Source organism: Labeo rohita, chromosome 15 (genome assembly GCF_022985175.1).
Source record: "Labeo rohita strain BAU-BD-2019 chromosome 15, IGBB_LRoh.1.0, whole genome shotgun sequence".
Classification (NCBI taxonomy): domain Eukaryota; kingdom Metazoa; phylum Chordata; class Actinopteri; order Cypriniformes; family Cyprinidae; genus Labeo; species Labeo rohita.
Genome location: NC_066883.1, coordinates 24,050,078 through 24,063,097, shown reverse-complemented (window position 1 = coordinate 24,063,097; position 13,020 = coordinate 24,050,078). Strand labels below are relative to the sequence as shown.

The window sequence follows — 13,020 nt, the reverse complement described above, 5'->3', positions numbered from 1 at the left end:
CTCAGTTACTATTTGTGAGAAGTAACTAGTAACTAATTACTTTTTTAAAGTAACATGCCCATGCGCATAATTGCTTACCTTATGTCCTCCGTGTTTACTTCTGTAGGATGGCGCAGTGTGCAGGTGTTGCCAAATCCACAGTTTCCCCCCAGAACCGGGCTACTTTTTCCATTGTTGCCGCGGGTTGTTTTTCAAATTTGTGGGTTGACGCGAACCCAATAATGAGATATTTAACACCCTGAACATGGTAGGGCTAGTTTTGAGAAGCAGTTGGGTGGATTTTGTTGTGAAAACCTGGAAACCCATGATCTGTTCACACTGTAAATTTGATGGCCATATTCAAAACAACAATGTGAACAGCTATACAATAAAATCGGATCTGAGAAAAAAATCACTTCTCTTCTCTACTTCACACAATGTGGTTATTGTATCAGTATTTTATTTTCCAAGTTGTGTTATGGTAAAAATAACAACAAGTAGTGCCAGTAGCTCACCAAGTGCAAACATTTCACATCATCGAAATAATGGCGCCCCCCATAGTCCAAAATATGTATAAAACGATGTGGATTTTTTAAAATAACATAAATCTTTCATGGGTTTTCTAACACGTTTTTAGTATATTAAACCATGTATGTTTAATACCCGGATTTTCCTTTAGTGTGTTTCTAAAACAAGGTAAAAAAAAAAAAAAAAGCACACACACACAGTTATCTGGTACCAATATATTACTTGACATATTTGGCATCAAATGCATAAATGAGATGAGATCTTTAATTTTCGCCTAGACTGCAATGAGATTTTATTGGAGAACAAAAGGAGACTTTTTGCCTGTTTGCTTGTCTGATTTTTTCCCTAGTAGTATCACGTCTTTAAAGTTGTAGATGAAATCTCTACAATGTCGCAAACTCTGCTCAGAAATGCCAAGATATCAAAGTCTGAATATTTAATATCGCAATATAAAAATGTCTTATTAAAATTCATGGTGAAATACTCTGAGCTATGCTATCCACATTAATTTCATAGTTCTATATTGTAACTCTGAATGTCGATATCTGTCTCATTTGTGTTTATTTTTATCTCTGAACCCTCTGAGACAAAGTTGATAAAGAAACATCACCCCGAGCTCATTTTAGTCTTCTAAGTTAAGACAGAACAACTTCTGAGCAAATTCCAGTGGGTTTTCCAATCACACAGGGAGCGAAGAACAGCTGTCACATTAGTCACACCATCCAGACTTTATTTGACACTGTACCTCAGTGCTCATTTAGATTAACTGCACATTTGTATAAATGATGACTGTTCAGCTGGCTGTGTCTCACATTTTCCACACACTCAGGATAACCCTGAGGTCAATCCGAGTCTGAGCTCCAGCAAGCGTCTTAGCAGGAGCAACATTGACTTGTCTGGCCCCAGTGAGACCCGCAACAGGAAAACTCCACTCAGCCGCAAACAGAGCGACTCGTATGATGGAGACTCCTCTGGCAGCCAGCACCACCCGTTCCTCAGCAGGTACTGCATGCTTGAAAGAGCACAGACCAAAGATTTAACCTCTCTGAAATGCTGTTTTATGATGCTGTGAGTAAGTGTTTCTATTACAATATTTTCACCGTGTGAAACAGTCCCTGAAGAGTGTAAACGCTATGGTGTTTTCGACATTGCTCTTAAGTAGACTTTAATACAATGGCAGGGAAAATTCTTATGCTTCTGTTTAATATGCTTCTCTTTTTGTAAGAAGAAATCAGATCGAGATTACCCAGATGTGTCCTCCTGGACCAGTCATCCATAAATGTGTCATCTTTTTCCTCGATTCTGTTTATTAATATTGGCTGCTTGATGGCATGTTGCGTCTGCCTGCAGTGCTATTAATAGTCACAGCTGCAGTCAGTGTGCATGTACTGTATGAGAAATTGAGGCAGAAGTTGCTCGATGCCATAGCAGCAAAGGACCAAATATCCAACTGTTTATCTTCTAAATTATCCTATTTAGGGTATTGATGTGGCAAGAGAGATTTCTGTGCACCGTCATTATCGTAAGCCTCCAGCACAGATCTGTTATTAAAAGCATTCCTGAAAATTCCTGTGCACAACAATAGTGTTCCATGTTTTGAAAACCAATTTATGTCATTATGCATAAAATTGCATATCAAATAAAGTAGTATTCTTACGCAGCTTCGGATTAAAGCTAAGCAGTGTCATGTCGAGGGAAAAATTGAGTCACTGGGGAATATATTAACAGTTTTAAATAAAATTTGAACACAAATGAGAATAAATACAGTATTTTGAAAATGCATTCTCATTTTCCTTGGGATTGTAAATTTTGAGATTATAATCTGAACATTTGAAAGTACTGAAACATGTCTAGAAAAAAATCAATTCAAGCAGTTCATTCATTGATTCAATTATTTGTTGTATTTATTTATTTATTTATTTATTTATTATATATATATATATATATATATATATATATATATATTTTTTTTTTTTTTTTTTTTTTTTTGAATATCAAATGAGTGATGGCAATAGTTTTCATTTTTCTTTTTTTTACACTATTAAATCTTAATATTTTCAAATATTTTATATATATATATATATATATAGTGTATATTCAGTGTAGTATACTGTAATATAGTATACTGTAATATTCATTTTAGTGTAGTAACATTTATTTTTACATACAAGTGTGCTGTCAGTTTTAGTCACAAGTACATCCCATCTTCTGTTTTTTTTTTTCCAAACTTTTGTTTTTTTTTTCTGTAAAAATTGTTCTGTATTCAGTTTGTTTTCATTTTTCTAGACTCTGTTGTAATATTAATATTAATCGAAAAGCATGTCTAATTAATTGAAGTGATGAAACTTACTCAATTTAGCAACAATTTATTAAAAATTTCATTTTCAAGGCTCTAGGAAATATGTTTTTTTTGTATTTAATTAAATTAAGTTTTATTTTTAACAAATTCTGTTTTCCATTAATTTTCTGGTTTCCATTTTAATAGTTTCATTAAATTTTAACAATCAAAAACATGTCTAATTAATTGGTTTTATAAAGAATTAATTTATTATTATTATTATTTTTATTTTTATTTTTTTTTCAGAAATACTGTTGTGTATTTACATTTTCTGGTAAATAAATTCTGGTAAATATAATAATATTAATAATTAAGTAGTAGTACTATCATTACATTAAGTAAGATATTTCTGTCACAGTTTCTTCAATTACATTGAACTTTTATTTTGATGGGTTGCTGTGAAGACCTTAATGTTTTTGTTTTTATATGATGCTACGATAGTAATTCTTAAAAGAAATGGTAAATGCTATTGAAGTGACTTTTAGATTATTTCATTTAAACAGAGACACTTAGGTACGTATTTAAATAGTATTTTTGCAGCTTAATATTCACAGACACTATATCACGTTTTGATTTAAGTGCACTGACCTACTTTTGATTTTTTCATCCTAAATTGGACAAATTCCATGACATTTTGAGTTATACAGCAAATTCCGGATTCCGCAATTCCATCTGTTTTTTCCATATTGTGTAAAAAAATCATAGGGACTTACATACAAGTAGATTTTTTTTTTTTCCATAAAAATGTTTTATTAAGGTTACCATGATGCTGGTTGTCTTAGCAACTGATACTAATGATCTATCGACTTGTTACCAGCCCTTACAATGCAAGTTATCTTGCCATAGGTTTTTTATATTTTTCATCTTTGTGTAGTCACTGTAGGGCCGCTGAGAGGAGTACTGGACAAAAGCACTGTTTCTCACCCAGGACTGATAGCACTGGACCTGAGGGAGACTTATCACTTAGCTCATCCATACCCCTCAGCTCTACTACATTTCACTCCCAATCATCTGTCCCTGGGGCCCTGTACACCCCATCCTTTTCACACTCAGTCTGAGGTGAGATAGCCAGTCAGAGTCTTTAAGAGCTTTTCTGTCATCGCTCCTAGCGTGATGGTAATAAAGACAAACAATGTGCGAAAACAGGGTGGAGATTTGAAAGGCACTGAGGAGGAGAAGAAGAGTTGTTGACAGATTAACTGAAAGATTCTTGCTGTAATCCGTCGGGGTTGAGTATTCACATTTTTGGACATCCGTGAGGACAAGTGTATATTCTGCTTTGTTTTTCTTTGTTTTATTGAATGCTTAAAGAGACAGCTCACCAAAAATGAAAATTTGCTGAAAATGTACTCACCCTCAGGCCATTCAGGATGAGTTTGTTTTTGGAGAAAGCTATTTTATGAATAGAGGACTTATATTTTAGCTGGAAGCAACAGTTTAAATAAAAAAAATACATGTCTTGATGGATTTGCTTCTTTCAAACATGCTGCTTTTTGCTTCACAAGAAATACAGTGATTTGTGAAGATTACTTGTGGATTATTGTGATGTTTTTATCAGCTGTTTGGGACAAAAAGTAATTTACGCTATAACGCGGAATGTTGCGGAATTTGCTAAATTTGGATTAATAAATTAAAAGTAGATCAGTACACTTAAATGAAAACACGACATGGACTAGTGTCTGTGAATATTAAGCTGCAAAAATACTATTTAAGAGCATTTATTCATGAGCATTTTACCTTAATGTAATGATAGTACTAGTACTAATAATAAAATTATTATTAAAACATTTTTTTAAGGAACATTTACCAGAAAAATTATTTACCAGAAATTATTTACTAGAAAAATGTAAATGCACAACACAATATTTCTGGGAAAAATAAATAAATAAATAAATAAAATTTGGTAAAAATAACACTGAATTTAAGAAAAACAATTTATAAAATGTCTAATTGTATAATGTGTAAACTAATAAAATGTATTTCATAGGGGCTTAAAAATGTACTTTTTGTATAACTTTTAAATTGTTCCATGATTTTGATTAATTGGACATGCTTTTTGATTAATATTTTTTTATTTAATTATTAAAACAGAATCAAGATAAATTTAAATGGAAAAAAAAAAAAACAGAATCCAGAAAAGTTAAAACGAAAACAGAGTTTGTTAAAAAAATTAAACGGAATTTGGAAAAAATAAGCAAATTAAGCAAATGAATTAATGCTAAATTTGTCTGAATCTGTTCTGATGAAGAAACAAATGCATTTGTGTCTTTGATGGCCTAAGGGAAAATTTATAAAAAATATTTGTGCACTGTTTATAGAAAATATTTGTGCAAAAATAGTTGAGAAAAAAAAAAAATTAGGCAGCTTGATACAAAAGACTTTTGAGTTCTCTTAACAATAGTTTTTTAGTACATCTGAGTAAAGATACTTTGTTTAGCCAATGTAAATGTGTTTGTTCATGCAGTGCTGATTGTCTTATTTTGCTAATAGAAAAATTCTTGTTACAGCAACTAAAACTGGATGAAAAAAAAGTGTAAAAAGTCATTATCAATTTTATGTTTATTTATGAATGAAAAACAGTGAAGTGTTATAGAAACCTTAATGGATAACTTAGTCTAACATGTAGACATCACTGTCTTTGTTTGTAAAACATCTTAAAAGACTAAGATGTCCAGGAAACGGATATAAGTAGTTGACCATAATCCAGCCCTCAAAACTAGACACAAACCTCAAGAATGGTGGCAATCAACAAATATTAAAGGAGTAGTTCACTTCTAGAACAAAAACTTACAGATAATGTACTCACCCCCTTGTCATCCAAGATGTTCATGTCTTTCTTTCTTCAGTCGTAAAGAAATTATGTTTTTTGAGGAAAACTTCTCAGAACTTCTCTCTGTATATTGGACTTCTACGTTTCCCCTGTGTTTAAACTTCCAAAATGTAGTTTAAATGCAGCTTCAAAGGGCTCTAAACGATCCCAGCCGAGGAAGAAGGGTCTTATCTAGCAAAATGATCTGTTATTTTCTAAAAAAAAATTACAATTTACATACTTTTTAACCTCAAACGCTAATCTTGTTTGGGTCTGCGTGAACTCAGTTTTTTTCCAGTTCATGACAGTTAGGGTATGTCGAAAAACTCCCATCTCATTTCCAACTTCAGAATCGTCCTACATCGCTGTTTTACCTTTTTTGGTAAAGGGCATTTGACCTTCTTTGGATGTTTACTTTGTAAACATTGGGTCGGTACCTCTGCAGTGATTTAGGACTATTTTGAAGTTGGAGGAGAAAATGAGATGGGAGTTTTTTGACATACCCTAACTGTCTTGAACCGGAAAAAACAGTTTGCCGTTGCATTTTTTACAGTGTGTGGACTGATGCTTTAAATAACTACCAAAATGCCAAAGGCAACAACTATGTGGCATAACTTTATAAGTAAATGTCATCTTTTGTGTGTATGTATTCAGTTTGATACAGGATGGAACAGACCTGAGACCAAGCAGCAGCACCAGTCTAGTGTTGAATCCAGGTCGCTTTGACTTTGAGGTGTCGGATTGTTTTTTGCTGGGTTGTCCTCTTGGATTAGTGCTTGCTATGAGACGCACTGTGCTTCCAGCTGTCCAGGGTTGGTGTTGAAATTCTCCAATTAATGACTAGGACACATTGTCTTCTTAATACACTGGCAGACATTCCCATTAGGTTTTCTTCAGTCTATTTACAATTAATTTTGACCTCTTTTCTGTTCATCCTACAGTGTCTCAGCTCCGGCCTGCATGTTCACAGATCTTCAACCTGTTTTATCCCTCTGACCCGTCGGCCTCTCGACTGGAGCCGTTGCTGCACTCTCAATTCCACAAACTGCCTCCGTTCGCTGTGCCCCGCTACCAGCGTTATCCTTTGGGAGACGGCCGTTCTAACCTTATCGGTGAGTGAGGTATCCCGTTGAGAATCAATTAAACCGTTCGGCGTTATACCACATGCACAAATAAAATGCAATATTCACTCAATTGTTCCTTTTATTATGTTTCATAATTGCTTTGTCACAGTAATGCGCTTATCTTGGGTTGCCAAATTGTCTCTGTGCTATTTTGAGGAAGTATTCTGGTCTGGTTGTTAACAAGGTTTTCTGGGGAAGAAACTCCACTGGATTTTTCTGTGACTTCCTTTTTTTGTACGCATCCTTTTCCAGACAGACAACTGCTAACCTGAGCAATACTGTGCCCCCTTTGGCCCCCCTTACTCAGTGTCAGATTCCCTGGAGTTTTACCGAGTTCTGCAGGCTGGTGTCTTGCTCTGTAATGAGGTTCTGATTTATTTAGAGCAAATTTTATCCTGCTTTGCAGACATATTTAACTTATATGTCATCCATTTTAGGCTTGTTCTATATTCTAGGCTAGGCCTAGAACTAGGACAAATATTATTGAGCTAATGATGAATCCTTTGTAAACCTTTCAGTGACAGAAATAATGAATCTGGCTAAACTGGTGTTTTAGTATTATTCATATAGTATAGTATGTATTATTGTTTTGAGTTAGCTTTTATTTTTATATATTCATTTTAGTTTTAGTCATTTGGTGTGAATGCAATTTTTATTAGATTTGTTTTTTTATTTTTCTAGTTTGCTTAAATCAATTTTATAGTTTTAATTTTTAGTAATTTTATAATTTTGCTTGCATTCAGGTTTGAATCTATCACACACACACACACACACACACATTCTTGCATTTGTGGTTTACGGGGACTCTCCATAGGCGTAATGGTTTTTATACTGTACAAACTGTATTTTCTATCGCCCTACACCTACCCTACACCTAAACCTAGCCCTCACAGGAGACTGTGCACACTTTTTGAATTTCATAAACACTGTTTAGTATGTTTTTTAAGCCTTTTGTTTTACGGGGACACAGGAAGTGTCCTCATAAACCATGTTTACGTTGTAGTACCCATGTCATTATACACATTTGTGTCCTCATAAACCACAAATGCCGGAACACACACACACGTTTGTTTTTGTGAATTGTGGGGACTTTCCATAGACTTCTATAGATTTTATACTGACCAAACGATATTGTCTATCCCCTAACCCAACCCTAACCCTAACCCTAAACCTAGCCCTCACAGAAAACATGTTTGCATCGTTACACTTTCAGATAAACATCATTTACTATTTTTAATAATTTTTTAACATTGTGGGGACCGCAGGCCGGTTCAAAAGAGCCATTCAGTTTCAATTTCACCATCACTTGTAACGATTTTAAAAAGCACTTAGTGATGGGTGAAATGGAGCTTTTCGAAACTCCAATCAGTTAAACCATTGCATTGCAAAATGATTTACTATTTCGAAGAGCTCCAATCAGATCACGTCTCGCAAATCATTCGTTTCAGATCGGGACTTCAAATCACGTATCTGTCAAGTAACGTGTGAAGAAGGGGCGAACGAAGACGAAGGTCAAAGATAAAGTCTTTATTATAATCCACAGGTAATTCCAAAATGGGTAGATTCACAACATGAGGGTAGAAACACTCATGTACACATTGACGAGACCAGATCACCAACACTGAACTGAAACCAACTTATAAAGACAGGTGATTACAAGGTTAACCAATAATGATGTAACGAGGGCAGGAACAGGAAGACCATATATGGGCACAAGAGGGAAAAACCAATACAAAGAGTTCAGGGGTATGACAGTATCACGAATCATTTGATTTAAACTGGAACTTTGCGTATCGCAAATTATTTGATTCAGGTCGGGACTTCAGAGCGCGTATCGTGAATCATTTGATTTAGATCGGAATGGGTTCGTGAATTATTTAGCGAATTGAATGATTCAAATCAAAAGGTTTACGCAATTTGACGTCCTGATCTAAATCAAATTCAGATCGGGACTTCTCAACGTGGATCGCAGATCATTTGATTTAGATCGGGACTTGGTGCGGGTTCACGAGTCATTTGTTTTAGATCAAGAGTGTGGAGCAATTTCGCAAATCTTTTTCATCAAACATCAAACCATTAATGCAGTACATATATAATAAAAAAAAAAAAATAATAAAATAAAATAAAGTATACACAAATATAAATTCCTTAAGAAAATGAACCATGGTTTTATTATAGTAAAAGTGTAGTATACATTGTAATACTTTATTAGTAATACCTCGCATGTGCTTTACTTTATTTATGCCATTTTTTTAATAGTGTAGTTTTATTTATCTTATTTATCTTCATTTCTCTCCTTTTCTTTTTAAATGGAAGACATTGACAGACATTCTTCCTTGAAAAGTCCTGGAATTTAATTGTACAATATCTGTACGAACTCTGTTTTTTCAGGATTATTTGATAAATAAAAAGTTGAAAAGAACAGTGTTTATTCAAAATAGAAATTTTGTGTTACAGTATACACTACTGTTTTTTTTTTAAATGAAATTAATATTTTGCACATTCAGCAGGGATGTTAAATGGATAGTGAGAGTAAACACTTATGTTGTTAGAAAATATTACTATTTTGATTAAATGCTGTTCTTTTTAACTTTTTGTTTATCAAAGAATCAAAGAAAAAAGTATCACAGGTTCCAAAAAATATTAAGTATCACAAGTTTCAGCACTGATAATAAATCAGCATATTAGAATGATTTCTGAAGGGTCATGTGACACTGAACACTGAAGTAATGGCTGAAGAAAATTCATCACTGCGTCACATAAATAAATTATATTGTAAAGTATATTAAAATAGGAAACGGACATTAAAAATTGCAATAATATTTCATTTGATCAAATAAATGCATAAATATTTTCCATTAAAAAACATTTTTCAGAAGATGACAGCTTATTCAAAATATCTTCGCAAACTGAAATAATGAAAAGTAAACAAATTTGAAAATCTTAATATTAACAACCTCAAGGATCATAAAACTCCACTCTAAATATGATGTGTAAATGAGCTGTTTTTAAGATCATTTGAAAGGAAAGCAAATATATACAGTATTAACTGTGAAACCGTCCTGAGGAAAGCAAGGATTATAACCTTCATCAACACAATGCAACAGAGAGACGCATCAACCATTGAGAGGAAACAGTCTGTGTCTCACAGGAAATGTGACACCGACTTTTAATTATATCAAGTCTCACTCTGCTGATCATAGGCGAAGAATGTCACAATATTTGTTAGATACTGAGGCGTGGATGTGTCTAATTTAATGCATCCGCACACACATGCTCTGTTTTAATGCAGTACTTCATAATTGCCATCCTAATGGAGTATCTCTGGAGCGGCCTCCCATGTGTAAGGTTCTTTCATTATGAATCATTACGGATTTACTCAGCGGGCCTTTAATGTGAGAAATGTATCTGATATCCATCTGTTTTGGTGTTTATGCTGTTCCTGTGCATTTGGATTAATTTCATTTGCGGCTGACTGGAAATCCAGAGCCATTGATTTCAAGTAGCTGGAAACCGGGGACTGCGATCCCAAAGCCATGTGAAGTTACATCATGGAGTTCTTTTTCTCATTACGCTGAAGAACAGCCTGATTCTTTCCACTGAACTCTGTATTCCTCTCATCTCCGCATTGCCTTCAGCCCCTCATGCCCAGAGCTCATATACCACCTCGCCCTCATCTCAAAGGGTCCCTCGTGTTATTCTACAGCACAGTAGAAAATGCTGTATCCTGCTGCGCTTTAGTCTTCAATCTTCTCGGAGTTGCCCAGTCGTTTTGAAGTCACGCTAAGCCAGTGTTTTACCTTTTGCTCAATTGATCTCTCTTTTTGTGTTCTAGTGCATTTTTCCTTTTTGTCCTAAAAGTTGAGTGCCGTGCCTTGCAGCTACATCCCTTACCTCTAGCCAGGGCTCTTTTGTTCAACACAAATTAAGATATTTTTTATAAAATCCGAGTGCTGACCCTGCATAGACAGCAATGCAACTTTGTTGTAGATGTGACATAGCATTTTCACCGTCCCACAAGAAAAAAAAATTATATAATTAATATTGTCATTATTTAAAATGCCATAAATGGTTAAACATTTCTTTGTCCTACATGGACCTGTTGTTATTAAAAGCTGCAGTGTTATTCGATTTTTCTAAATTTTTGAGCCAAATGTCAAACTCGTTCTATGGTGTGACTCTCTCAAGCATGGTTCAATATATTACAACTTTTATGAATTAAAAAAAAGCATAAAAATGTTAATAAATAGCTCCGGCATAATTGTACAAGTGTCTAATTTAGTAAATGCCAATCCATATGTTTGTGAAAGCGCAGAAGCTTTATATTTTTTGTCTCTGAAAACCATGTCCTCTGGTGTGACACCATATCCTGATTTTAAATCACCAATTCTAGAAAAAAATGTGCACTTGGTAAATTTTTGTCTCAGAATTGTGTGATATTTAACTTTTTGCAACCACTAAAAAGTATTACGTTTTGTTGTCCTTTGGTGTGACACCCCTAAATTATAATTTTTAATTAAAAACTGTATTTTAAGCTGCATAACCATGGAAACTTATGCAAATGTGTCTTGCTAACTGCTAATGACAGGTTAGCTCGGAATAGCAAGATCATTAATTGACACAAAAGGCTAAAACGTCGTATGGTGTGTACTGTCACACCACAGGACAAAGATCAGGTCACACCAGACGACAAGGTCTCTTTAAGAAGCATTTTAAATACTTAAACAAGATCTGTTTAACTCCTTTGATCATTTTCAGTGTTTTTAAATGCAATAATTACATTAATTAGACTATTTTCTGATGGTTTTGCAATAAACTGGTACTGATTGACTGATTGACGAGACTAAATTTTGTTGATTAAAAATTATTTTGTTCTGTTTAAAAAACATGTTGATATTGTTTATATTAAAAATTACATTTCTTTCCCCTCTGACATGTTCAAAATTAAGTAGAAATACTGTAATAACTACCATTTCTGTCATTTGTGACGTAATGTCCTATGGTGTGACACATAAAAGAACCACAGATTTCTCAAATATATCTTAAAAAATTTTTGGGAATTACAATAGGGGAGATGTAAATATCACTCATCTTAAAATGATATAATTTTCAGGAATTTTTGGATGACAGCAAAGTTTGTCTTGAAATTGTCCAACAAGTCATGGGGGAAAAAATGTATTATAATGTCATATCAAATAAAAAAAACACTATATTAAAATAAGTGTTAAACAATGAAGATACATTTTTCTAATGCTGTTTGTATAATATTAAGAGTTTTTTTTGTTTTTTTAATTTTTGCTATGTCACACCATAGGACAAATTTATGGTAAAAACAAACAAACAAAAAAAGCAATGAAAGAATTGACGAAGTTAGTGATCCTTTATATTTTCTCAAAGATCAGACTTCACACTACATAAATATATGCATAAAAATTTTTACTGCCTATTTGTCAACTACCCAACTACCACGTTCAAGGCCCAGAAAGGTAGTAATGACATTGCTAAAATAGTCCATAGTTAAAGGAAATAGTTGAAATAGGAAACTGTGATGCATTTTTAATACAAACAGCATTTGTTTTGTAACAGTGTAAAAAAGATCTGACCACACCACATTGACGGCAATAAAATGTACCCATTATTTTGAATAACTTTATTTGAATAACTCTAATAATTTTGGTCACATTCCAGCACAGTGTCAGTGTCAGATGCTTCAATTTCTCCTACCTGCCCCCTCTTTCCTGTTTCGTTTATCTCTTACCGCTTTCACTTTCTCTCTGTTGCTCATGTCTCACTTCTCAAGTGTAATTGAATGGTTGACTCATGAACTTAGGAAGTGGCTATGTAATTGTATGTTTTCAGTTATCTTCCTGGATGTATTACGATTGCATCTGTGCTCTCTCGCTGTACACAAGTCAAGTGTTTGTTCTTTTGTCAAATTAATCTCTCGCGCAAATGTTTTCGTCAGTGTCGTGATCACAACAGAATATGTTTGCTACCATTTATATGCATGCTTCGTCTTGGTAAGAATGAGCGGGACTGTTGTAAAAAGCCCATCGCTCACGTAAATAGATAGCTTTGGAAACACTAATGAACTCTGTATCGAAAGTGTGATCAGTCTCCCAGCCTGTTCCTCATGTCTGCATAAAGAGCAGTCTTCTTTCCTGCGTTCATCCGGGTTTGGTGTAATGGTGCTGTCTGATTCCTGTCCACGCTTTCTGAAGAGAGAGCTCCTGTGAATTTGT

The 13,020-nt window shown here is 34.0% G+C and overlaps 1 protein-coding gene across 1 annotated transcript in view; it reads left to right on the top strand.

Annotated features, from left to right (window-relative positions):
• The window catches only part of pitpnm3 (PITPNM family member 3), a 110,576-nt gene that overhangs the window by 72,224 nt on the left and 25,332 nt on the right, over window positions 1-13,020 (top strand). Inside the window, exons 8-10 of the mRNA XM_051129550.1 lie at window positions 1,337-1,509; window positions 6,309-6,466; window positions 6,596-6,766. Coding sequence (XP_050985507.1) covers window positions 1,337-1,509; window positions 6,309-6,466; window positions 6,596-6,766 — 502 coding nt within the window. The remainder of the gene's footprint in view (window positions 1-1,336; window positions 1,510-6,308; window positions 6,467-6,595; window positions 6,767-13,020) is intronic.